Source organism: Aplysia californica, unplaced genomic scaffold (genome assembly GCF_000002075.1).
Source record: "Aplysia californica isolate F4 #8 unplaced genomic scaffold, AplCal3.0 scaffold00025, whole genome shotgun sequence".
NCBI classification, from domain to species: Eukaryota; Metazoa; Mollusca; class Gastropoda; order Aplysiida; family Aplysiidae; genus Aplysia; species Aplysia californica.
Window position 1 is genome coordinate 1700147 of NW_004797295.1, and position 27944 is coordinate 1728090.

At 37.4% G+C, this 27944-nt stretch overlaps 1 protein-coding gene across 2 annotated transcripts; it reads left to right on the forward strand.

Moving 5' to 3' along the window:
- Positions 1-96: 96 nt before the first annotated feature.
- Positions 97-23553, forward strand: LOC101853283 (shootin-1). 2 transcript variants are annotated; one of them, XM_005091047.2, is made up of 17 exons: positions 97-241; positions 1504-1592; positions 2535-2587; positions 4346-4406; positions 5397-5491; positions 8123-8276; positions 9507-9604; positions 10532-10708; positions 11831-11977; positions 13702-13876; positions 16347-16443; positions 16921-16976; positions 17153-17265; positions 17635-17676; positions 20109-20165; positions 21034-21148; positions 21582-23553. In XM_005091047.2, exons 2-17 carry the CDS (start codon positions 1505-1507, stop codon positions 21647-21649), a joined length of 1596 nt encoding a protein of 531 aa, XP_005091104.1. In that variant the 5' UTR covers positions 97-241; position 1504; the 3' UTR covers positions 21650-23553. The 2 variants fall into 2 exon arrangements, with proteins under 2 accessions (XP_005091104.1, XP_005091105.1); XM_005091048.2 differs by lacking the exon at positions 17635-17676.
- Positions 23554-27944: the final 4391 nt, after the last annotated feature.

Genomic DNA, 27944 nt, shown 5'->3' on the forward strand with positions numbered 1-27944 from the left:
ATCTAAGACATCAAAAAACGCTCGCAAAATTATATTAGGCCTATCTAAAATATTTTTCGCGTTTTTATGTATGAGGTCAAAGGTCACAGACGCCCCCAAGGCCCAAGAGCCCGAAACAAGGAAGTGGAACATTGTACGAAATTTCAACGATCCCAAAACTTTTACTTCCTAGATCTAGAAAATCTAGATATCTAGATTGTTCAGACTTGCAAACTGTTTGCGTTCTTTCTTCGTAACCAACGTAAGTTTATTTACCTAAAAGTCAACTGATTAACAACTGTTCAACAACTAAAAGAAAGTTTAAAATGTAGATCTAGAATATAATATAATATGCTACGTATTTTATTTTTATTTTATTTATGAGACCTTTGACTTTTGGTACTTCAACATTATTTTAGGCCTATTTTAAACTGCCTGTCAGAGTCTGTTAGTGTTAGATTGAGGATCCCCCCCCCCCGGAAAGTCAAAAGTCCTAAAGATAGATGCACTATGAAAGGAAGAGGTCTCAGTAGAGTAATGCACTAGAAGATGTCGAATCCTTCTGCTATCTTGGGAGTAGGCTATAATTGACAGAGAGAGAGGAACAGGCCCTGAAATAAAGTTCCGCATGGGAAAGGCACAGACTGCATTTATTTCTTTGAACATGATTTGGAGGACCAGGGATAGATCTATCTCACTATGGACAAAGCTGGGAATTTTCAACTCACATGTGTGAAGTCAGTCTTTGTTGTATGGATCACATATATGTGAGACATGGAACGCATCTCAAATGTGGCATAAAGAGGAACCAGGTTTTCTTAACAAGTGTCTGAGGAAGCTACTGAGGATCAGATGGACAGACAAGATCACCAACATGGAAGTATTAAGAAGAAGGAGACAGAGCCCAGTCAGAGATGAGGTGGGAAGAAGACATTGGCGATGGATCGGACACACTTTCAGGAGGTCAAGCGCAGCTGCAAAACAAGGAAATGTTAGATTGGAACCCACAGGGTAAAAGATCAGGGGAAGGCCATGTGGAACCTGGAGAAGAGTCATGGAAATGGATGTACAGAAAAGTGGGAAGACATGGAGTGATATCAATTTAAGCAACTTCAGGATAGGGAAAGGTGGAAAGTGTTTGTTCGTGGCCTATATATCCTGATCCAGGGTGAGAATTAAGGCAATGATGATGACTTCAAAATTATGAAAGTGAAAGTTATATCAATATTGCAGTCTTCCAGAAAGAATCTGCCTGTTTTATAATTTTTTTGGATTCGGGTAATAAAAGGTAACGATTCGGATAGGGTTAGCAGCTAGGGTACCCCTACCTCGCCCCACCCCTACACTTGACCTCTACCAGCACCCGTTCCCCTACTAGTACTGTAGGATGTGTATACATGATGTAAGTGTAAGTATTTTGATTAGCTCAGGCTTTAATAGACTGTATATTATATTGTTTTTCACATCATGTAACTATAGGCTAAGCCTATATTTTATACTTTTATAATTAAAAAATACTTTCAGCATGTCAACAGATACGGAGAAAAAGTGGAAAGACAAGTGCCATGAGTTGGAGCAAATTATTAAGACACTCTCAACCCACTGCTTCAAAGGTACAGTAAGATGATTACACTGCTTTACCAATTTTAGACAGGCTTGATCGAGACAAGATCCTCATAATTTTTTTTTCGGTGATGTGGTGCTCCTTTTTCTTTGCTGTATAATTATGAGTCTCAAAATAAATTTATCTAGTCTTCGTCTTTGTTTGACATAATTTATTTTGTTCTATGTGAAATTCTACTTCTCTACCAGGCTAATACCTTCGCTCTGTATGTTACTATATTACCCAAACACGTTTTCTGTGCATTTATTTTATGTCCTGAGCCCCTCATTGGACTAGGTTTTGAACAAAATGTGATGAAAGGAGTTAAAATAAGTCGAAACAGACGGATCGTCTTAGTTTTCTGAACGCTGGCATGACGGATCGTCTTAGTTTTCTGAACGCTGGCATGAAATTATCCCTCCCCAATGCTTTCAGTACTGGCATTTGAACCAAGAAAATCCCTACAAAGCAAACAAACACTTTAAAAAAATTTACTCCAAAATTTTTCAAAGGGTGAGGTTATGATTATTTATTATAATTTCTCAAATTCTTTCGTTTCAATGTCTTTGAGACTATGTATATGCTTTTTTGTAAGTCATGTATACGTGGTGCTCCTAACTTCAGAGGGTATTGACTGTAGACCAACACATTTTTTAGAGCAGTCAGTTTTGCTCAACGTTTAGATGTTGTATTATTTGTTTTTATTTATGTACTATCCCTTTTTTTGTTTGCTATGTAATTATACACTCTATCCTCTGAGCTTTGAATAAATGGCTGAAATGCCATTTTATTTTGTAGATTGAATGTTTTTTAGTTTATTGTGAAAGATATGATACAGTGTTTAGACGCTGAAGTGATTTATGCTTTAATTTAATTTGATGTTGAAAAGAAAATTTCAAAGCTTTGTAGGTCATTTTTATAACAATTAATTTTTAAAAAATTGACTTTGCAGTTGTGGAAAAACACGAGGAGCTCTTGGTAAACTACAAGAAGAATCAAACTCAAGTAAGATATGATATCATTTTTTTTAAAGCAGGTTCCTTATTTGCATCTGTGATGCCATTATCATGGCACCTTTGAATTGGTTACACAATTACACTGCTTATCAGTTTTTGCAACAAATAATGATGCAGGACACTGGTACTGTTTACCTATAGATGTATGTTAGTCATGATCTGAGGGAAGTGATGTGATCAACATTCCAATCATTTAGAATAACCTTAAATATTCCAGAGATAAATATATGTGAGCTTATTCTTAGCATCTGAAAGTCTTGCTATGCTGAAAGGTGTGGGGAAAATTTTTTTTAATCGAAGGCGGGAAACACCACATTCTATCAAGAAAACAGCATGAAAAACAATTTTCTGCTGAGTTCAAATACAGTGGAAACCATATATAACAGGCCCGGTAATAACAGGGATCCGGTAATAACAGGGATTTTTAAAATCCCCGATTTTTCCTTCTCTTTGTCTCTATTAAAAGTTATCGGCAATAACAGGGCCTCATCGGAGCCCAACCGGTTATAGCAGGGACAAAGGCTCGTTAACAATGTGTAAAAAGTAAAAGAAAGAGTAACGCAGTGATGGAGCAAGCCCACGCAAGCCATGCCACTGCAAGCACACGCGGTGTGTGAAGCGAGAGAGGGCTGCGGTGTGCTGCAGACCTCGATCTAGCCCGAAACCTAGCAACACGCACGTGTAATGTGTCACCAACGATGTCAAGCGCAAAAGAAAATACCTTTCAATTGACAAATATACGAAATAATCCAGACTGTTGACAAAAAGCAAACTCCACTGGCAGAGATTTGTCGTCAGTTAGACATTCCACAAGGGTCGATTCACACCATTATCAAGGATAGAGAGAAATAGAGAGAAGATAGTGGCAGCAAACTCCAATGGAAAGTTTGCTCTGGATCGAAAGAAGATGAGACTGCCCGATGCAGATGCTGTGGGCCAAGCTCTTCTGATGTGGTTTAAGGAGGCAAGGAGAAAGTTTGTGCCAAACCTTCTGTTCATGGGTACTTGTGGCAAGGGAAACTACCCATGAAAAAGTACGGCTGGATTAGTCCACAAATGCTTACTTTCCTTGCATTTCTGATTTAACAGAGATCGGATATAACAGGACATTTTCTCTACTCCCACCATCCCTGTTATATCAGGTTTCCACTGTACCTGCAATCAAGAGCAAGTAAAACAGAAAATTGAATTTAGTACAAATTTCAAAACTTTTGGTTCAGCAAACACAGCTGTGAATAAATGCAGTTTCCATGGCAGTTGTGAAAATATAGAAACAGCCTTCTCAGAGCAATATTTACACTAGTTATCATATTACATGAACAGACAATAGGGCCTACGTGAGTGTTATTAAAGAAAGACTTATCTTATAAAGTGCACTGTACTCTCTCTGTCCGTCTGTCTGTCTGTCTGTCTGTCTGTCTGTCTGTCTGTCTGTCTGTCTGTCTGTCTGTCTGTCTGTCTGTCTGTCTGTCTGTCTCTCTCTCTCTCTCTCTCTCTCTCTCTCTCTCTCTCTCTCTCTCTCTCTCTCTCTCTCTCTCTCTCTCTCTCTCTCTCTCTCTCTCTCTCTCTCTCTCTCTCTCTCTCTCTCTCTCTCTCTCTCTCTCTCTCTCTCTCCCCCCCCCCCAACTCCCTCAGCTTTCTTTTTTTTTGTACTTGTAGAGATATAATGATATATAGTACTTTAAATGTTTTGTTAAAGGATATATATAATGATGGTGATGATTGGTATTTTACTATTATTATTCAGTATGAAGAACTGGTTACCAAGTATAAGGACAGAGGGGAACAAATTAAGAAAGCAAAAGATGGTAAGTGCATCATCTTCATCATCAATGCCTTTCACCCCTGGCAGGGTATAGGCCACATACAAGCTCTTTCCATTTATCTCTGTCCCGGGCCACCCTTCCAAGCTCGTTCCAAATGAGCTTCATCTCTTTCATATGGTGTCCCTTTCTGCGCATCTCCTCCATGTTTCCCAAGGTCTACCCCTGCCTCGTGCTCCCTGTGGGTTCCACTGTAATGACTGTCTTGTGATGTTTCCTCTGGACTTTCTTAAGGTGTGTCCCATCCGTCTCCACTTTCTTAGTCCAATTTCTGCTTCTATATCCTTTTGTCCTGTCCTTTCCCACAGCTCTTCATTTCTTATTCTATCCTGCCACTGAATTCTTAGAATACTCCTCATACATCTGTTGATGACAGTCTGGACTTTATTCAGTACTGTCTTTGTTGTCTTCCAAGTTTCGCAGCTGTAGAGGAACACAGTATACTTGTTGTTTCTGAAAAAAAAAATTCATGTAAAGTGTTGCTAACTGCAATTTGATGTTTGCAAAAGTTTGAAAAAGTAACTTACATGTTAGGAATAACACTTTTACACCCTCTAAGTTAAAGAGAATTGTTTTTGGACTTAACTCTGAAAAGTATGTTATTCCATGACTGTGCGACAGCCTTTCACCATTGTAATTTGTTAGCCCGTAATACATGAAAGCTGTGGAAATTGTTGGAAAAGGTAGAAAATACATATTGAAGCATAGGTTTTTGTATAAGCTCTTTTTACCAAGTTAAAAGTCTACGGATAAGATAAATAATACCTTTTTGATAGTTAAAGGTGTTATAATTGTACACCAGTCAGCAAATATGCAACATTAGAAGTCAAGCATGCAGCCCTAGTAGAGAGCATACATTTTATTTACTTCATTTTCCTAAAATGAATGCAAAAGTGTAAATTAAGTTTTGTGAAAGTTTCAGAGATTGCCAAAATATACAAGGTTGTAACACCTGTAAAATGTTTATCCTAACAGTTCTGGGCCCTGTCTCCATGGAATACAAAGCTCTACGGGAGAAATATGAATCGGCAATCAGGTGCCAGTATGAGGCAGAGAATTATGCGACCAAGGTTTGTCCCTTCTTACAAATGACATTTATTTTATGAATATAATGATATATACGTAATAGATTAATATTCTTTGGAATATAATAGATCTTGTGTTTTATGGTGTGACGAGGATCAATTTTAGCTTTGTTGCTGTCAAATTAAGATAATGATTTAGAGATTCATAATGTGATATTACTTTGTATTTGTTACATTCATTATATAGGTTAGTTCAACAAAGAGCCACAATCTCATTTTGCTTTGCTAGTCATAGACTGAAATTAACATTCTGTATGATTTATTAGCTGCTGTAGCGAGTGGTTGTGGCTGTTGTGTAATATGAACTGTATTTCTAACGCCTTGTTTAAAAAGTAATCAGTTCACGAATCCTGTGTCTCCTTCATAAATTTCAAACAAATTATCAGATCTTGATATTCTGTTCATTTCAAGAAGGCTTTCATAATCACATTGATGATATTACCTTATAAGAGTGTGTTTTTGAACAAGGCATTTACCCTAGTCACTAAAAGGCCCTGCACTGTGACTACCACAGTGGTGTGTATGAATTTATTACCTTGTTTAATTTGTACAAATAGCTGGATCTGTATTATTTATACTTTTTTGTACTTTCGATTGAAAGTTAAATTTATAAATAGGGCATAATAAGTGGTCTAAAGCTTATATTTTTCTTCTTCTTCTGGAACAAGATTTCCTTTCATAAAACATAGTCCATCATGCAAGTCCATAATTTCAATTTGCCTGTGCACTTGCTTTTGATTGTTCAGCCTTGCCTCTCTCTATTTCTCTGTATGTGCATGTTCAAGTAATGATAATAATAATAAATGACATTTATATAGCGCTCCACCCCGATTTAAGTACACAGGCTCTGAGCGCTTTACAATACAGTACAACATACAACAGTAACATAAAACGTGTTTTGACTGAAACAAAATTACTCCTAATATTCATCTTATTATTTTGAAAACAGAAATGACTTCAGCTGACATTTGAATGAATCAAAAGATTTGATTTCTCTTACAATACTTGGTAAAGCATTCCAGATCTTGGGGCCTTATTGGTATTCAAATGCCCTTTCACCTGTTGTTTTAAGTTTCATAGATGGTAAAATCTAAGATAAAGAACACCTGCAGAATCTATTAAATGTCATCGTACAAGAGAGTGACAACATGGGCTTAAACATAAACATCAAGAAAACCGAAACGATGGTGATAAGCAGAAATACTCCAATCCCAACATGCAATATCAAAATCAATGATACCACCCTGAAGCAAGTACAACATTTTAAATATTTGGGGACCATTATATCATCAGATGGTAGATGTCACACCGAAATTAAAAGCCGCATTTGCCAAGCAAAAGCAACCTTCCACAAGATGAAACAGATACTAACAAACATCAATCTGTCACTGGAAATGAGGAAAAGAGTAATGAAAAGTTACATCGAGCCAATCCTATTATACGGGTGCGAAGCATGGACAATCAATAAACAGCTGGAAAGAAGAATTGTTGCGGCAGAGTTGTGGTTCTTGAGACGCATGCTACGTATCCCATGGACAGCTAGAAAAACAAATGAAGAAGTCCTGGTTGAAGCAAATTATAGAAAACAACTTATCACGAATATAAGAAAACGACAGGCAAATTTTTTCGGACACACAATGCGGAAAGAAGCATTAGAGAACATTGTAACAACAGGAAAGTTTGATGGAAAAAGAGGTAGAGGCAGACAGAGGGAAAAGATACTGGACAAGATGACAACATGGCTGGGAGCAGCAAGAACAACAGACACCATTGCTGCTTCGAAAGACAGATGGAAGTGGAGGTCCATGATCGCCCACGCCAGTCGGCAAGGCACCGGATGATGATGAGATGGTAAAATAATTTTCTTTTTGTCAGCTGATGACCTTAAACTGCGAGTTGGAATGTAGTCTTAACGGATTTGATAAATATGATGGTGCATTATCATTCAAACATTTGTGACATAGGGTGACCAACATGTACACAATTCTTTTCTCAACAGGAAGCCAATGCAATGTCTGTAAAAGAGGTTTAGCAGAGTCTCGCTTTCTTTTCCGTAAAACTAATCGTGCAGCATTGTTTTGGACAGTTTGAAGTCTTTTAACTTTCTCCTGTGATATTCCTGATAACAAGGAGTTACAATAATCGAGTTTTTATAAAATTAAGCTAGTAATTATTTGTAAAGCAATATACTTAGTATTGATCAGATGACGTATTTTACTAATTTTTCTTATTTTTAAATACATTCAGCTGATCAGTTGATTTACCTCAGCCGACATTGACAAACTGGAATAAAAAAGATGCCAAGATTCTTAACTTTTCTTGAAAATGCAATTTTCGCATCACCAATTATCATGTGATCGTGGTCGACCTCTTTAACAGACTTTGCATTGCCTGCCAGAATGACTTCTGTTTTATCATCATTCAACTTGTCTCTCTGTCCTCTTTCTGTACATTTATTACCCCCCCCCCCCTCCCAATCTCACATTATATGTCTCGAACCTTTTCTTATTTCATTCACCCTTCTAACTCTCACCACTTTCTACTCTCATGCATTACGTTGTTGTTTGAGCTACCTTCTGTGAGAGATATTTTTTTACTTTCTTGTAATCATTTCAGATTAATTCTCGGAACAAGGTCTTGAAACGTCAGAGCCAGATGTTGCTTGACAAGATGACAGGGCCAAGTCTTGTGGACATCAACATTGATGATGATGCTACAGAGAGTGCTGAAGAGAATGAGTACATTAAAAAGCTGAATCAACAAATCTTTGGTGAGAAGCAGAAGGAGAAAATTTGACTTATTCTGGGTTACTGAGATTGTTGCATAAGTGGCTCATTTTGAGACAACTCTTTAGATTCTCACGAAAACAATTGGAGACAGTGATGTTGTTGAGTTTCAGTTTCAGTCTGTTTATTAACTGGTTCCTTTATTGTGACTGACTTTGAAGGCTGCAGTTTTTACAATAATTCAAGTGACTCACAAATACTATCATGACAAAATTTACAGAAGAAACACCATATTAGCATCACAAGATGAAATAATCATACCTACACACAAGACACACGAAGTTACATCCCACTGTGATTAAAGTAAATATAACATGAGTTCAATACATAGGGCAAGTTCTTTTCTTGTATTTCCTTTCATCAGAGCATGGAGACTAAAATGTAACTTTGTGAATCAGCTTTTCCGTGGAAGTCATTGTGAAATCATGGGACGCTATCTCAGTGTACTGTCGGGACATCACAATCACAACATCTAGATCTAGACAGAATTTGAAAGCAGCAGGATACATGACTGCACGGGTGGACGTACGCTTTATTACTGAAACTTCTCTTTTCTAGATTCTATGACGATTGTATCTAAGACAACAATTATGTAACCACTTACTTGGCTTGGTTACGAGTTGCCAGTGGTTACCATTGCCAGGTTTCCTAATTACTAAGGCAATAGAGATGGTTTGCCTAATGGTAATGGACATTACACCCAGGACTGGATACAAGAATATATATGAGCCCATGGGATTTTAAACTTTTCATGAATAATTAATTGTTGATCTCAAAACCCTTAACATCACAAGACGAGACAGGCAGAGAAATGAAGAAGTAAGAGCAGCTATCGGCACTGAGTCCTGCCTGCGTTACATAGAAAGACAGAAGATAAAATGGTTTGGCCACCTGTTATGCATGTCACCTAACCAGCCAGGCTCGAGGGTATCAAGGAAACCCTAAGAAAATATAACATCACAACTGAAAGAGCAGCGGAGCTGGCCTACCATAGAAAACTGCATCTCCCCTCGACGCTTAACGGCAACAGAGGGTGAAAAAGTAAAAGTAAAGTAAAGTAGATCTCAAATGTGGTCAAATAACTGCCTGGCAACCAGGTTCTTATATTTTCTTCTCTAAGTGGTCTTTTAGTGTTGTCGTAGTTTACAGACTATGAAGAAGAGGTTTAACCATTGTTGAGTTAAATAAAGGTTGCCCTTTATAATTATTTTCAGAACTGGAAGATGTCAAAAGTTCTCTAAGTGTTCAGATGAAAGAACTCAATGAAGATTATCATAATGAGAAGGCGCAGACTGCCCAACTTAGAGCAAAGGTGAGTTGCGGTGACTTTTAACCCTATCTGTACGCCCTGGGGTCATTTTGTACCCCCAGGATTGTATTCTTCACATTTTAGAATACTTTTAGTACGAAGATCTCTTTAAAACTTTCAGTATTTCTAAAAAAATCATTTTGACAGACTGCTATGCAAAGCGTACGGATCGGATTAACAAATAAATTTCCTCTTTGAAAGTGATGGCACAGAGTTCCCCACGTCGCATGGATACGATAGTAAAACAGGACATACAGATAGGGTTAAAGTAAATATATTCAAAATTTTTATATCTGTTGAGAAAAAGGGGCACTCTTCTGGCTCTGCTGTAGCAGGCTGGACTGCTGTGCCAGTTACCATAGTCAGATTCTCATTAAAAATGTAGCTTACTTCTTTTAAAAGAGCTTTGAACTTCTCTCATTCCACTTGGGCCTGTCACATGGAAGATGAACATTAGGTCTGATGTCCCTGCTTTTGAATAAACTTACTGTATTGGTTTTTACTCGCACCATTGGCCCACCTCAAGAAAAAGGAACAAGTTGTTGTATTAGTTGAATTTTTGATGAAGGATTGAATGTGGCCTTATAACTCATATTTATTTTTTTCGCTATCAATCAATTTTAAAAAATTGCAACAGTGTTTTATTGAACAGGAGTATGTAACTGACATTTCAAGAATGTGCAGGTTTTATTCCTCATTTTGTTTTTGGACTCTTTATCTGTAATAATGGACAATGATCTACTTCATCTATATACAAAGAACATAAAGAGTAAAGAAATATGTTCACTCTGCAAATGTTTAATAAAATGGGATAATGTTGAAAAGGAAAGGGAGGTGATAGATATTTCAGTGATATGGTAGTTTTATTGCACCCCTGTGAAATGCTTTTTTGCATATGTGCAACATGGCTTTCTCTGAATACTCCTTCAGATTGAGGTTTACAAACAAGAACTTCAGCAAACAAAAGTTGCTCTGGGACGTCAAGAGAAAACTCTGCAATTGTTGGCTCAAACTTCAGAGGCTGCCGTCGAAGAACATGCATCACTACAGGACCATTTTGAGAAGGAAATATTAGAGAGAAATACAGCTCTGAAATTAGCACAGAATGTGAGTGTCAAGAGTTTTTTTCCTTGTAGATATCAAAACATTAATCAAGCTTAAAGTAGATAGATGTCTATATGACAAAGGTAAGAAGACCAATACAAATGACTGGACAAGAGACATTCTCTAGTTTTAGAGCAGCCCTGCTTCTGATGGCGTGATGTAGGTAATAAACCATCTCAATTTGTTATTAGAGCAATGACAAGAACTCTCAATAATGTCTGATGAGAACTCCTGAATGCCAGCACTACAAAGAATACAAACATCTTACTTTGAACTCATCTGTTGGATCTCTCTAAATTCCGTTTTGCTCATTCAAGTGTCCCTTTTTTTGTCATATGTGTCTGTAAGTTGGAAGAAAGATTTTCGTGACCACATCCTCAAATGAATAGGGGGTCACGTATAGGCGAGAAATTTATAAGGCAATGTTTCCCAACTGAAAAATGTATATGTACAGACAGTAAGCTCTATGGCATGCCTATCCTGAAAAAGAACATTTCTGCAACAACTCATTGGTATTTTCTTTTGCATCCAGATCTCATTGTTTTCTTATATTTCCAAAGTAGTTTATGTTCCCCCAAATGTTTTGATGGGCTACAAGCCATATGTAATTTTTACCCCATGTCTGAAGTTTAGCCCTCAACATTCCAAAGACTAAAAGGTCGGAGAGGCTTTGTATTATAGTTATGTAATCCCATTCTGACAATGAATTGGTCATGCCTTAAATCCGATCAGGAACTGTAATGCATATATCTTGTGATATAATTACATTGACCATGAAATTATGTTGATCACTTTGGTGCGCTGATAGTTGTCTAATGGCTTTTTAAAAGAACAGGGCCAAAAGAGATATCTTCTGTGAGAAATATTTGGGACAATAGACCTTTCATAGATCATCTCCCCTAACCTCAATCACTGTAATGTTATAAGCGTTTTCTGTATTTGATTTTCTAAAAGTACATTTTTAAAGCAGGTTTATATTTGATTATTATAGGTCATAAGTCTTTGATATTTGATATGAGTACAAAAGTATGTTTCTTTTATACAATGTCTAAAGCATTTTACCATCAAATGTATGCTTCTTATCATTTTATTGGAGGGCACATTACACATTCTTCCTCAATGCAGTTGTATGCAGAGCGAGAGGCAGCCCGGCGCCAGAGTGCTATGTTGATGGCCCCAGTGGCAGGGGATAAGAGGCTCATGGAAGCGCTGATCCAGGTGGAAGAACTTACAACCAGTCTGGAAAAACTCAAAGCCGAGTCAGAACAACAGGTCAGTCATTACGTAATGGTTGTGTTACCTGTTTCTTCTTGGCTGTCCTGCTTGACTTTAATTCTTTCACTCAGTGCGCATATTCCTCCACACACTGGTATAATAAAGTAGATTGATGTAAAATTAAAAGGTTCTCATCCATTTTGGGTAAGATTTTAAAAAATACAGTAGTCTCCGCCTAAGATCCCACGGCTTTCAATCCTGGTTTGCTTAAGATCCTGCTGTTTTAAGAAAACATAATTTTTACTATACAAAAGTCACCCCTAAGATCCCGCTCTGATTCACTCTGAAGGTCTACATTTGGCTAAGATCATCGCATTTTAGATAATAATTTACGGACCAAAAAAGCAAGCGTGCACAGTCGATCGACCAAAAGTGAAAAGTTGAGATCATTGCACTGCCCGCTGTGTCAAAGATCAGCCACTCTCATGAATGGGATAACATAAGCATTGTAAAACTCGATGAAACAGTACATTGTTTGCGCCGGTGGGATCACAGAGAGGTGTGAAGTGATCGATGCGTTAGTTTTCCCCAAATATGGCACTAGCTCCAATGCGTTTGTTTTCCCCAAATATGGCACTAGTATCTGAGCTCTCCATCAAAACTTACATCACTCGTAGGGTGGGTAGGGCCAACAAGTTCACTCCAGGCAGGATCACATCGAACTATGAACTCTTCCCTGACCACTGCAGCAGTTGTCTCTACTCCCAAATTTGCGAGACAAACTGAATTTTTAATTGGTGTGGTCATAACTTAATAAATGGTGCGTAAAAGGTGGGGGAACTCAGTCAGAGATGGAAAGCTATAAGTTTTGAACAGGTAAAGTGGAGGGGTGACTAGATCAGGGTAGGTCTTGAGACTTGCGATAGGATAATAAGTGAAAATGGCATGCCTCATGCCACTGTGATTGATCATCAAAGTTGACCACTCTTTACTTGCCATATGCCATAAACCTACCCAGGGTTCACATCAGTTCAATTTTACCAGTTGTGGGCCGTAGATTTTTTCCTTGGTGTGTCGGTTAAGATCCTGTTCACCTAAGATTCCCCATTTTCATTGCTCCCAAGCACCGGGATCTTACGCAGAGACTGCTATACTGTGAACACATTTATTCTTTTGGTATGATGATGTCGAGTTTATACATGAGAATGCGAACAAATGCGAGCATTGATCTTGTGATTCATCTTGGAGATTAAGATATGTGATATCAATGTTACTAACAGTTATTCTCTTACTTCTCTGTTTTAGAAGTCTGACTGTGGCATAAAGCTCAAAATTTAGTTTGGTCTGTGAGCATGGAGTCTAGTGTGTTGCGCTATAAGAGAAGCTGCATCTCAGACAGCCTTAAACTCTCAGTCCTAGAGAGATGAATTAATGTCTGCAATGTGGTATTTTTATTTTTTTTAAACTTTAACTCTAGCATATTGAATGTGACTGTATTTCTTGGATGAAATTCTAATGTCAGTACAGTTGAACCTGCTGTAACAGCCACCTGTCTATGACAACCACCTGTACAAATGACAGCTTTCTATCCCCCCCCCCCCCCCCCCTTCCCCCTTGCACTATTTTAACATTATAATAACAGTGTCCGAGGTGTCCACCTGTCTAAGACAACCACTTTTCTCCTCGACAATAGGGGGCCGTCTTGGAGAATTTTGACTGTACTTTGATCAGATTCTGATTGTTTGGATATTCATGAAGGTTTTGTCATGCTGCTGGTGTAGGTTAATGCTCTGAAAGAAGAGCTGACAGCTGTAAAAGGGGAGGCCAGTCTGCAGGAGTTGGAAGCAGAGAATGCACAACTGACCACAGAATGTGACTCCTTGCAACAAAGACTTGTGACAGCAGAAAAATCCACTGAAGAACTGCACTCTCAGTACTCATCTCTCCTAGATAAATGTAAGCCACTTTGTACTTTTCCAAATAAAATGCATTTTTGAGAGCGAATAAGCCTTGACTCTTTTGATCTAAAGTGTTGTCTGAAAGGTCAACAGATCAGTGTCTAAACAACGGGGATAGCCAGTGGAATGGAATTTTGGAAAGAAACTAACCTTTTGCTTTCTTCTGCTTTGATAGATCATTATCTTTCAGAGGATATCTCCTCAGACTAAATAATTTGATATGCTGTGGAGAGGAAGAGCAAACACTGGTGTTTGAATAGAAAACAAATATGTTGATTTAAAGAGGGTTTGCTAGTCCGACAGTGGTTTAAAAAAAGTAAACAATAGCTAGGAAAGACACTGGACCCCAAATTTGCTACCACCGACTTTTTGTGGGGCTGATGACAGATACAGTATATCGTTGATTAAGTTGGAAATTTTACTAATCTTGTCAATGCCTTCTACAGCGATTACCTACAGCTATAACTAATCATTGTAACAAAAGTCATTCTTTCTCTGTCATCATTGCTGACCACTTTGCTTATCTTTCCAAATTCATATAATTTGATCTGTCAGTATTTCGCGAATGAACAAGGTTACATTGATTATTCCATTTCCCTTCTTTGCTTTAACTCATTCGCTACGCGGAGCCGTGGGCAGCGGCTCAGCTAAAGTGTCTTCTGTACGCCATGCCGCCCCCAACGGCTCGAGAACGGACCTATAATTCTAGCTTAGATTTTATTCCAATCCACATATCCATGTTAAAATGAAGGTTATAATATAACGTTGACTTCTGGGTCAAGCGTTTTCACCGAAAATCAGAAGTTTTGTTTCAGTTTTGAAACGCAATTTAGAAGTTTATGCGACTTTGTTTTATCGCGATGCCCAAATTATAGCCCAGACACCAGTCTTAGTACTTTTATACAACCAAATGTATCATTATTTTGCTCGCTGAAGAAATGTAGGACTCTTCTTTAGAATATTGATACTATTGGACTCTGCCAGTGATCTGTAACTTATTGAGAAATCAATATTTTTCAGTGCTAGACCTAGATCTAGAATCTAGGTCTTGATCTAAATTGTCAAAATATTTTTATTCTTCCCGAAATCAATATTTTTTGGTGAAATTACACAAAAAGTAGGGCCTACCACTCAAGACATGTATAGGTTTATTACAAATGCAATTCTGAATAATTTCATATGAGATACGAGTGTTTTTTTCTGTTTGCGAATGCATCTTGTCCTTTTTTCAAAATTTTTTAATTTTAATTTTCAATATGCGATGTTATGATCCAAATGTACAGATTTTAGGGAATGTATGTAAATAACTGCAAATTTTTCAAGATTTTCCTGTTCTATATTCATTTATGGTTATTTTTATGCATCATTTGACTAGGTGCAAACATATTTTTTGAGTTTCACCAAAGATTATTAACTTTATCTTTTAAAATTTTATCTGATTCCAAGCAAAATTGTGATGCGTAATCGCCTCTTACAGGAACCAAAGTTGAAAAATACACAAATAAACATTACAGGTGTATTCTACAATCCATACTGAAAATGTTGGTATATGATATGTTGATATTTATTTGAATATGTGGCCCCAAAGACCTGTGAACTGCACACTAGTCACCATCTCATTTCGCCCTCCCAAAAAAAATTCATCCACCAGCCGAAAACAATTCGTAGCGAATGAGTTAAGCTCCACCTCCCCCTTTTTAAAAAGTTCACATAAATTTGGTTTTCTTTATTTTCACTTTCGTTGTACAGTTTCAGAAAAATCTGCTCCCAATTCTGTGTGACGAGGCTTCTTTGAGAGTAGCCTTGGCTGCTAGTATAGAATTAAGTTACTACCATTTATAAGCAACGTATTTCTTTTTCGAAAATACTCACCTGCTTTGAGGTATAAAAAGACACCTTATAATGTCTCCACACCACTTAGCAAGCTGCATTTGTGTTTGAATCAAGTTTTTTTCAACAAGCTTGGTTAGTTGATAACTTTTTTTAAATAGGGGAATCGGGAATAAATTATCAGGTTTTACATACCTTCCTAGTAAAAATAAAGACAGAGTGGGTCAGTTCTGGCTGTCTGCTCTGGCAATATTCTAATTTAATCCCTTCTCTAAGATGAAGAAATTATGCTCAATAAATGTGAGTTAGAGTACCTTCAAAAATGATATGCAGTTGCCTGACTGGTGAGGAACAGGCATTTATTAGGGAAAAGGCTGTACATGTGAAAGTCAATCGCACAATGGGTGGAAGATCTTAAAACAGACACTCTAGTGATCTAATGAAGCATCATAAAAGAAGTTACTACATTTGTTTTGGTTTCAGCCTCTTCTCTGAGTGTCTCTTCCTGTAGTGATATCCTCATAGATTGTGCAACATTTCCTATTCTTTTAAATTAAAAAAGGTAATGCATTTCTGAATATCTATTCCAGTTTTCGTTAAAACGTCATACTTAACCCTGTGTCTTTTGTTATTCACAGATGCTGACTTGGAGAAAAAATACGAAACGGCCTTGACAGCCCCACCACCACCCCCTCCCCCTCCTCCACCCCCCCTGCCAACAGCTAAAACTGGCGGGTATGTACTTGGAGAACGTGTTACGCTTATGCTGATGTCAGACAGTCAGTGGGCACATAAATGATGTTTAGATCATTTAGTAGTTGACTCTCTTATAAAGCTGTCACTGCCAAATGCTTAAAATTTCTGACTGACAAATAGAACTGACTTCTCTTTCTAAGCTGAACTTAACAGTGAAGGTATGATGAAGTAGGCAGTTATGGAGAGAGAGAGTGGTGTACATCTCTATTTGATTTTTGTTACTTCTAATTATTTTCATTATTTGAAAGCAGATAAGTGTTTAGCTCATTTGCTGGCTAGAATAGGAATATATTTTTGTCGATTTGTCTTGTTTTGATTCCAACAATACAAATGCCATGTGGGAGAGAGAGAGAGAGAGGGAGAGAGGGAGCGAGGGAGGGAGCGAGGGAGGGAGCAAGGGAGAGAGAGAGTTAGTTTTCACATTCACACATCAAGATTACATTGCCACTTCCACAGGTTCCTCTCCAAGATTACTGGACGGAAGAAGCAGAAAGAGCTGGTCCAAAAACGATGTAAGTGTAAAAAAAGTGGTTTTAAATGCTTTGATAATGTGTTATTAGGATTTGTCAAAATAATCAGAGACTTTTTTCCATTTTATAAAATGGATACTGTGCTGATTATGATACAACCTTGTTCTCTATTCAGCCCTGTCTTTACTGAAATAATAGGTCTTGCTCATTGTTTTCAGTGGGTCTTGGAGGAGCAGAAGTCAATGCAAACTATACAGCAGCTGTGGATGACATGATGAAGAGGATCAAAGATGGCAACATAGCTCTCAGGCCTGTTTTAAAGAAAAGAACGGTAAATTGTTTAATATACCCAGTTAGTCAGTGTAGAATAGGTTAAGAATAATGGAATATACAAAAAAAGAAATTTGGATGAGTATGTTGAAATTACAGAACAATCCGAGGCTCTACATTGTGCAGGGCATGCTCATTTCTTGAGGAATTCTGTAATGTTTGCATGAAAAGCATTGAGGTGGTACAAAATACTGAATTTGTCCAGTTAAAGGAAAAAACTATTTTCCTCGTTCCTGTATTTTGTAAATATTACTTGGGCTTTAAGGTTCATTTGAAGGTTTTAAGTTTTTATTTCCCTCTGCTTTCCTTCTCTTTATTGCATATATGTCTCCTCTTTAACTGATCACACAAATAAATCAATACCCATCAGGATTCAAGGAAATTCTCTCTGCCTGAGGGAATTATTGGAGAGGTGAGAAGAAAGTATTTGCCTTATTTATCCCGTCGAGCTTGTTTTTTTTGTGTGCAAAAAAGTAGACGTTGAATGAATTTCCATTTCACAGCTTTGCTTTGCGTAAGAATTTTTTTTTGAAGGCAATGAACTTAGCATTGAATTACATCGAAGTGAATGATACCTAAGTCAGCATAAGGAAAAAGAGTCCTTGTTTTTGTATTTCTATAAAATCAGCCATGCATGTGATATTGAACAAATCTTTGGATGAGCAATCTCGGACCCACCTCACCTTACGCTCACATTGGGAAGACACTTGGCATGGATGGTTACCTTGTTTGTAGAAACATCATTGTCAAAAGTTTTATATGCAGGCAGTAAACAGTGCTGGGAATAATTCTTTGCATGTGTGGGTTGGAGAGACGGGTATGGGGTATGTGGAATCACCTTTCTGGCTTTCAAGACTTGCTGTAGCAGAATCATGCAAAGTGGCATGTAACTTAATGAGCTTTTCCTTATGTTGTGTCATATCTCAGTTGGTTTTTAGAGAGTAAAAAGTTCACTTAGGAAAAGTGAGAATACCCAAAAACATGCTAATAATAGATTTAAGAATCTGTTGTGTAATAAAGCCTACTTTTGATATGAGCCAAATTTTACACATTGTGCTTTTAAACCAAGATAACTTTGACATCACTTCTGTGCATTTAAACCGAGATAACTTTGACATCACTTCAGCTCTCAATGTTAGCCATGGGCCATGCTAGTCCCACCTGTTCACGATCGCATCAAGCAAAAGAATAACATGTCTTTTATTTAAGTAAAACTATAGCTGACAGACTAAATTGAAAAGGGCCCCAAAAAAATGCTGGTTTTGTTGTGTACACATTGTTGCAGGCACAATGATGTCCATACAGTTTTGTCGATGTAAAATGCTTTTACTGGTCCGATCTTGCTTTCACCGAAATCTGTGATACAGCGAAGTTGAAGGTCAGACCTCAGGAACTTGTCAGAGGTTCACTGTGATATAAGCTTCTTTCAAGCTTTAGCAGAAACACCGAAAGTTTTAGAATAAGCCACTGTGATACACCAAAAGGGTTGTGAACTTTAGAAAACTAGGTTTGTCTTACTTACAAAAAGAGCCACAATGTTACCAGTTTTACTGTGAGTGTCCCTCTCTACCTTTGTTTGTATCAGTACAAACTAAGCCTACCCTCCACGTGTATTTCATTTTTTTCATAAAACATGCACCCTTTTTTCTTTTCATAATTTTCACTACCCCTGTGTGCCCCATAGCTACAATATTTTTTGTTTACATTGCAGGCTTTATTACTTTTTAGAAAGGTGAACAGAAAGGTTTTTGTACGGGACAGTTTCTGCAGCCTCTTTTCTTTAAACGCAATGCTGAGTAGGTGGCATGGCATGTCTTTGACTTTTTGCCAAGCTTCCATCTGGACTGTATGCATGATGCTATATTGATGTGTTTTTTCTTTTAATTTGGTTTACTTTGAATGTTTATCTTCTTGCATCAAAAAAGCTCCATCAGCATAATTGTGTGGCCCTCTCTTCCCTCTCTTCAAGTGTCCTTACTGTATTTCTGTTGAAGAAGATAGTTGGGAGACTTCATACCTTGTCCTGCTACTTTTCGATAATTTTCTTATTTTTGTTTGTCATCTTGATTTTGATTTCCCCTTTACAACCTGGCCTGCATCATGTCAGTTGACTTCTCTCCTCAGACGCCTGGTAAAGGTTTGTCAAACGCATATGTAGACTTTCAGCAATGCATCCCATTGATAGGATTTACTTTCTGCCACTTGGTATACCTCCGTTTTCCTCCTTTGTTTCAATTTCCCCATCCGAGTTATACTGTCACCCCTTGTGTGAAAAAAAAGTAAGTTTTACTTTTAGTGTATTGATGATTTTGATTTGTGAAATGGCTTACCCTGGTAAAGTGTCTTCACAGGCAAAACTGGATGGTTTTTAGTTTTTATTTTTAGTAGAGGATTTACGGCGCTCGCAACTGCATAAGGTCATATGAGCGCCAAGGGGTGGATGTGAACAGAGAAATCCTTACAGGGAATCAGACTTTCTCTGCTCACCTCTCTAGCTTCTGCAGCACAAAGTCTGTTTCAACTATCAAGGCGGCCCGGAAATATCGAAAACTGGATGGTCCATAGTGAAAAATTACAAAAATGTGTTGGGAACCCCAGGCTCCGACAATTTGCATCCAAAAGAACTGACTTGACAATATCACAAAGGCATACCACTTCATTGAAATCGAGTTGGTCCTGATGCTCGTTAGCCGATCTGCCCCTAAAAAAAGGGCTATCTATTGCTTTTCTTGACTCCAAGAATTAAAAAACGTGTTTGTTATGTTGTCAGCAGTCTACTTTCATGTGACAAGAAAAGCTTTATGATACTGCTATATCATGGCCAATTGTTAAATCTCTTTTCAGAAATCTTGTCCTGAAGATGAGGACAGTAGTGCTATGCAAGAACTGCAGGGAATTTTGGTAAGTTGAATACATAACAAAATGGATTTCCAACAACTGAAAGTTATTCATATAATCTGATTTTTTGGGGGTTTTGTTGGTAAGTGTTTTACGGCGCTCGCTACTGCATAAGGTCATATGAGCGCGCAGGACACACCTAATAATACTTTTAGTTGGTAGGAAATTTTAAATTTTGCCCGGGTGGCAGCCGAAGCCTACTCTTATCGATTTTAGACCACCAAGGGATCTTTAATGTGTGCAAGTTGCACACGGGCCCTCCGAGATTTTTCGTCCTTGTCTGAGAAGGCTAGATGTAGATCTTTCCTACCAGAAGATCAGGTGTGTGGCAGAAAGACAGCTGTAAGAAGGATTCAAGGAGTAGCAGTAGAAAGGCTGCAGAAAGAGTCAGGATCCCAGTGGAGGGGGCAAAGGAGGTGAGGGGGTGGGGGCAGAAAGAGGAGACGAAAGCAGACGACGGAATATATTGCTATAGAGCAGGAATGGAGGTGAAAGGAGACAATTTTAGAGAAGAAAATTTGTCGGTCGCTACCCGGACTCGAACTCGGGACCTTTGAATGAGAGGTCAACACCTTAACCTCTAGGCCACGAGAGCCCCCTTAATCTGATTTAAGACCCTATTGTTTTCTTTTATGATCAGAACAACAAAGCATCATAAGAACAGACAAAAATGTGTCAGGAAAAAAAGTTGTCTGTACAGGATAAAACTACTTCTTTGCTGACACTAAACTTTAACAGTTAGCATTTTAAAGATTTTTTAAGACTTAGAGAAAGAAGATATAGAAGTCATTTTTTCTTATCAGTGTCTTTAGAACATTGAAAATGGTGTAGGAGAACACTAGGATTCAGAATTATTTTTTTTCTTATTCAGTCCAAGATGAAGAAAGCTCGAAGTGAAGATGACCTCTCTGCTTTTGATGATGACCGCACAATAGACGCAAATTCTGAGTTGGGACAGGTATTCAAGAAAATACAAGGGAAGCAAGGTGAGATAGCATTGATGTTTCCTCATATTTGGGTCTGGAGAAGTTAAACATCTCAACCTTCCTCTGATATTGTTGGCTTCTGTAAGTGAACCAGACATAATTTCTTTCAAGTTGTAATTAGAACTTTCATGATTTGAAATGTAGGTTAAATGTGGAAATGTTAAAAAATCCCCAGAACATGGAGAAACATGAAGATGACTTAGATTCCAAGGTAAAGTTGGGGTGGTTACTAAAAGCATGTAGATCACTGGATAACACTAGTAGGAAATGGCTGTCGGTACAAACTGATTGGGGTCAGAGAGATAAAACGCACTACCGCTGAATTCATAGAAATTGCTGCTTTTCAAGCTTGAAAGCTTTTATTTCTGCACACTAGTAGGTCAAAACATATTAGACATAAAAGTGTCAATTATTCTGATTGTGCATATTACAGAGGGAAATCGTCCTCGCCCTGCTCCTCGCAAGCTGTCTACTATCAAGGACACCGCTGAGGAAGACTGAGGAAATGTTCATTCAACTAACAGAAAGTGATGTGGAGAGAAACTGAACTGTTCTGCTATGTTGGGAGAGGATTTTTTGTAACATTCTTTTGCTGTCTAGAAGTATTTTACACATTTCATTTTCTTTTCCTTCAATAGGGCCTATCTAGCCTCTATCTGATCTTTGTTTGCACTGCTTTATTTTTATTAGAATTCTAACAGACTTCACTTATATGTTCAACTACTTTCTTTCAAGTAAACAAATGAAAATTATGAATTAACTCACTGGAGACGGTGCACGCAACATTTGCGAGCACCAATATTTCCCCGAGAGGCGGTTCAGGCACCCCCTGCGAACACAAGTTTCACGTTTTCTCCTCGACAAAGTACGCGCGCGAATGCTGGGTGAACGCTCTCTTATGGTGCAGCCGACCTTTGTTTTGTTTCATGCGAAGTTTCACCGGAATTAGCTGAAACGTTTTGAGTTATCGACCCGTGAGGAAAGTTAGTCACACAGAGACCCTACTTTCGTCTCTCTGACTGGTGTCTGTTCTTGCAACACTTTGTCAGTACGATGGCACCACGTTTAGTTTTAGTAAGTTTTACGGCAGTTGCAACACAATAAGGTCGAAAATTAGGTGTTACAAGAGAGTAACAAACACAAAAAAAGAAGGAAGAGAGATCAGGACGATAGATCTTTGATAGGAAAGAAGGAGCAACCCACACCAGATCACCTGCCAACCACCCACTAGGTAGCAAGAAAAGCTTCAAGTGTTTGCACGACTTTGGCAGTTCAGAAAATTCTGATTATGATATTTTAGGCCATGGGGATCCTGATTTCAATGTAAATGAGCATCAAAGCACCGATTCTGATAGCGAATGTTCTAGATCAAGACTAGGCAAAATTCCGCTTTGTCTGGAGCCCTGTTTTTTTTCCCACTGAAGTGGATTAGACAGCTAATACATAAGGATTACCATATCGATTACCTGCCTGTTCATGAGTTTGGACTTTTGATTCATTTTAAAACACAAAACACAATAAAAGACACACACAAGATTAATTTTTGGGGGTTTTGTTGGGTTTTTTTAACATATGACATGACGTCAAAAAATGTTGGCGAGCAACAAATTTTTGCACATTTTAAAAAAAAATAACCAAAAAACTTTAAAAGATATCGCCTTTCTGTTTTTTGTGTCATATTGGGCATGTTTAGATCTGTTATGTGTGTAAAAATGGTGGTTGTATGTCTTTGGGAAGGGTGTTGTTTGAAATATTGAAATACCCCCCAAAACGCCAGTCTTCAGCGTATGTAGACCCAAAAAAGGCCCAGTCTTCAGTGAGTTGAGAAGTCATAAACTTTTGTTATGTTAGCTCTGCCTTACCTAACTGGTCCATGAGTTTCTAGCAGCGGCATAAAAGCAAAAGTTAACTTAGTACTTGCTCTAAAAAAAGAAGAACAAAATCAGTGAACGCAATGTTGATGCAAGAGAAAAAGGCCTTTGACAAGGGAGGGATGGTGGACAACAAGGTCATCTAAACTTATGAGCAATGAATATAAAATGTGATTTGGCCATTGAAATACAACTTTGTTTTGTGATGTTTTGATAAATAAAATATACAAATATTGCATATTAATTTTGGATTATCTATATAATACTATGCTGTGATATCTATCCCGAGTTCAATGCTTTGGTAGTGAAAGCAACTAGGTTATATTGCATTCTGTACTACGAGTTGATGGATTCTTATAAATTTTGTCTTTTTTTTTTCAAGAAGGAAACCAAGCTTGTGTGGGCAAAGTGTTGTGATGTTTTATCAGGATTCAGAGAATCCAGATCAGTATGTCGTTGCATCAGATAAATATTTTCCTTTCTACTTAAAAGACTAGCATTCCATTTTCAAATAAAAGTTCCTTTTACACTCTTTTTTATTGGCTTTGACTCTTCTGTTTGACTTTGTTTATCGCATGTTTTCTTTTGTTCAGTCAAATGGCTAACCAGACATGATGCACACAAGACCAGGCTGTGTCCATTTCAAACATCCAGAAGGAAAGTTTCGATAAAAATTTTTCGACTAATCAAATGAAAGAGAGACTGGACTATTTTTTGGTTTATCATAACTACTCCGCCCACAAATAGTACAGGGCGTCTAAAAAAAAAAAGAGGCCTCATTTATAGGGTAATAACTCGGATCTATATATACTAATTTCAACAAAAATTCAAACAAATAAAATTCAACAATGAGAACGTCAAGTTTGTAAATATGAAGAAAATCAATAAATGAACGTGTTCGAGAAATATGCTTGAAAAATTTTACCCAAAATTGAGTAAGACGCAAAATTTTACTTCTTATGAGTGTTCAGCTACAGGAGCGGAATCGGCCTAATCTGGTTTCAGGACAAGGATGGGAAAACCACAACAGCCACCTCAGATAGATATCGAAACGTGCCAAGAAAGTGTTGTGGACGTTTTGGGAGAATGTGTTATGCTGTAGAGGTCTGGTTCCAGTTGGATAGGGCCACAACCCACACATCAAGAGTGGCCTTGATATGTTTACAAGAAAGGTTTGGGGAAAGCCTTATAAGTCGAAACTTTTCAAATGAATGGTTACCACAGTTCCCTCAACTTAAGACCCTTCAATTACCTTTGGTTTTTTTTTACAAATAGAGTGTAGGGAAACAACCCGCAAACAACTGAACAGTTAAAACTCGAGAATCATTCCAAAAACATGCCACGGAGTTATTCAAAATTTCCAGTGGCATATTGGAGCTTGTATGGAAAGTAGAAAGAAATGGTCTACACCTGGAGATTTAAATAGCAAACACCTTCCTTGACTTTATTTAGCAATGCCAATAATTTGGTCTTCAAAGCACAGTTAGTGACTATTTGAAATGGAGCAATACAGTTGATTTTTAAGAAGTTGCAGTTTTGTGTTTCAGTCAATTTTGGTTAAAATTTTTACTATTTGATATAGGATTTATTTTTTTCATATCAACAAATGTAACATCCTCATGATGGGAATTTTATTCCTGCCAAGTTTTGTAGGCCTACAATTTTGTTCAAAGTTGACCAAGTTATTGCCGTTTAAGTGGGTTTTCTTTTTTTAAACACTCTCAGTACTTAAAATACAGAAACGAGGAGCTACAAAATTCCTCTCACAGAACAGCCAGGAAAGTCTACAAAAAGACAAAAATCATATAAGGAAATAAAGTCAACAAAATGTCTCAGAGAATATATATATATATATATAGCCAAGTTTTAATTTCAGTATTCACATTACAGTTGCATCACATTTCGGTCCTTTTACTTTGATCGCACGTCAGTCTCAGCCCTCACTCATTCGACGACAGAATATGCAAATTCTCATGCATTCAAATTCAGATCACAACAAAGCTGCAAAGGAAAATGTTGGAAAAAAAAACCAGAACCTCACAGGGTACAACAATCAGTTTTTCATATATGGTAATCTTGTTATTGGTGCTACCATAACCAACACGACATGATAAGAAATGAAAGCACATTGGATATCTCCTACCAACATCTTGCCACCTTTCTCCTTCCCAAATTTAGATCAAAGAAAAATATCTTCCATTTCTGATATATACTATGAATGAGTATGAATGACCCTACCTCAAATTCACCAGATATGTTCCATAACAAAAATGCTGAGAAAAAATAACACATTTTTCTCACCTGACCATCTAAACATGCAAAGAGTAGAGAGAATTATACAACTCCACACATTTGAGATTTTATATATCTTTCTTTATTTACAAATACTTCACAATCTTGATACATTTTGTCAAATGCTTCAGAATCATCTCGCTTGCTCATAAAACTAAACATCATGACTATGTCTATACGCTTCATTTTACCTCAAGGACTACACTGCACATTATAAGATGAAACCTTAACTTCATTCTGAGGGACAAATAATTTATATTATACATGAAAACACACACAAATGATAAGCAATAAAAGCCTGATATAACATATAGATAGAATTCAGTGTATCCTCTCCAAACTGAAATGAGAAAGAGAAATAAGTGAATGGTAGCATTAGAGAACTAATTAGTAGTTTTTCATCTAATTTCTAGTTATTAAAGAGTTTTATGACACAAAGAGAGCTTGCTGTTGAGAGTGAAATTGCGCTCTAGGCAAATACTATCTATTATTATTATTACTTGAAACACAAATAGATCATATAAGTGCTGAAGATTAGAGCTGTTAGTAGGAAGTAACACAAAAAAAAAAGAGGACGGAAGATAAGGACAGTAGTCCAGAAGAAGCAAACCAAACCAGAGCACCTGCCAAGCACCTACAGAACCAAACCGGCTGAAATTAGTTAACCATAGCGCTTGAACACTTAACTGGCTGAAATAAGTGAAGGACAGTGTACAAGCACCCAGTAGGGAATGAGAAGATAAATGAGAACACGCTGGCTGAATGAGCTATTTCGGAGTCCAGGAGTCATCATCTGATGGGATGAGAGATTATATACTAGACCCATGTCAGCTGTAATCCCCCCCCCCCTCCCCCTCAAAATCAAGGGCTATGCATGTACTTAGTATATAAAGTGAACAAAAACTCGGATAACTTTATTATTATTATGGTTGAGGGTTTTACGGCGCTCGCAACTGCATAAGGTCATATGAGCGCCAAGGGGTGGGTGTCAACAGAGAAGTCTTTACAGGGAATCAGAATTTACTCTGCTCACCTCTCTAGTTTCAACAGCACAAGATCTGCTTCGTCTATCAAGGCACCCCGGAAATAGCAGGTCCCAAGGGAGTGACAAACATACAAAAGAAGTAGAGGAAATGACAATAGTAAGGATTAGGAAAGAAAACAGTTCCCTGTTGTAGATCAGGCACAGTTATGAGCATGACATGAATCAGCCCATTTACAATTCTACTGTGCTTGAACAAGAAATGTCTCTCCTTTGGGAATGGCTTTTTTAAAGACACTACAGTCAGTCGCACCGCCCCGGGGGATCTGATAACTTTGTTATGAACAAGTACAACAATCAGCTCACAGAAGAATGTGAATTGCAGTTTACTGTAAGCCTGCATAACTGCCACACTTCACCTGGGACAGATTAAGATTGCCATGACTTTGAAAAGAGGTAGAACGATCAGACCACATTTGAGCATCAATAAACTAACCACTCACAGAATTGAATAAGAATAAGAGATTAAGTGAACAGAATGCACATTGGCATTATTACTCCGCCCAGAACCCTGCAAACTTAGCTGCTAGTAATTATTCAACGAGAATCATTGAATAGTAAATGAACGAGTAATCACAGTAGCCACAATTTGAATAATCTCTGGAGTACAACACACAGCTGGACAAAGAAATAAGTCACTGTCTAAATCATCCAGTTTATCTCATAGCTCTACATATACTACTGCTTAAATTCCTTCTTCATCAAAGTATTATGACATTCAAAGAGATGTGCCTCAGTCCTCCTTTTTCAACATAATTTTTAATGGAAACCAGATGGTTCTTGCAGACATACACTTGTTGTTACTGCTATTCCAGTAGGCCTACCTATTTCTGCTTCGCAATAGCTTTCTTTAAACTGTTCAGACAAGGTGTCATTTTTGGGCTACATATCACTAGAAAGGTCTGTACAAAATAGTGCTAAAATGACATATCCCTCAATTATATTTTTATTTCTCCGACTACTGCTCTTATTACTCTTAAGCCCATGGTGGACATTGTGTCTTGATTTGTATTCTTTCAGCACAAAAGACTTTCAAGACCAAACAAATTGACAACAGCTTTAGACAACAAGAGGCAAAGATTTGTAATTCAAATTCTGAACCATAAGTCAAATTAAACATAATTCTAGTTTGGAGCATTCACAAAATCTGGGTGCCAGCAAAGTTGAAAAAAAAGATGAGATTATCTGAGATACCCATATGAAACCATCATTTCACTCTGTAACAAACTTACTGCAAAAAATGTACACAAAGAATATTAAGCTACAACCATCTTTTATTGATTCTCCAAGCAGGGTAACTTTTAAAAAAAAAGGCCTCTGACTGATACTTAAAATAAAAAAACTATTTCTCAGGAACCAAACTGCAATCCCATCTTGTCTTTTGATATAAAATAAGACGTAAATTGGCCAAATTAAAATTTGTGATATTAAAAGCAAAGTAATTAAGTAAGAATGGATGAGATAGATATTCAAATGTCAAAGGAAATGAAGGAATGTGGTTCAGTGAAATTAATAGAAATAAATAAAAGATTCAGTTCTGCTATAATATTGACAAAAAAAGCAAACAAAATTCAAACACAACAGCATAGCA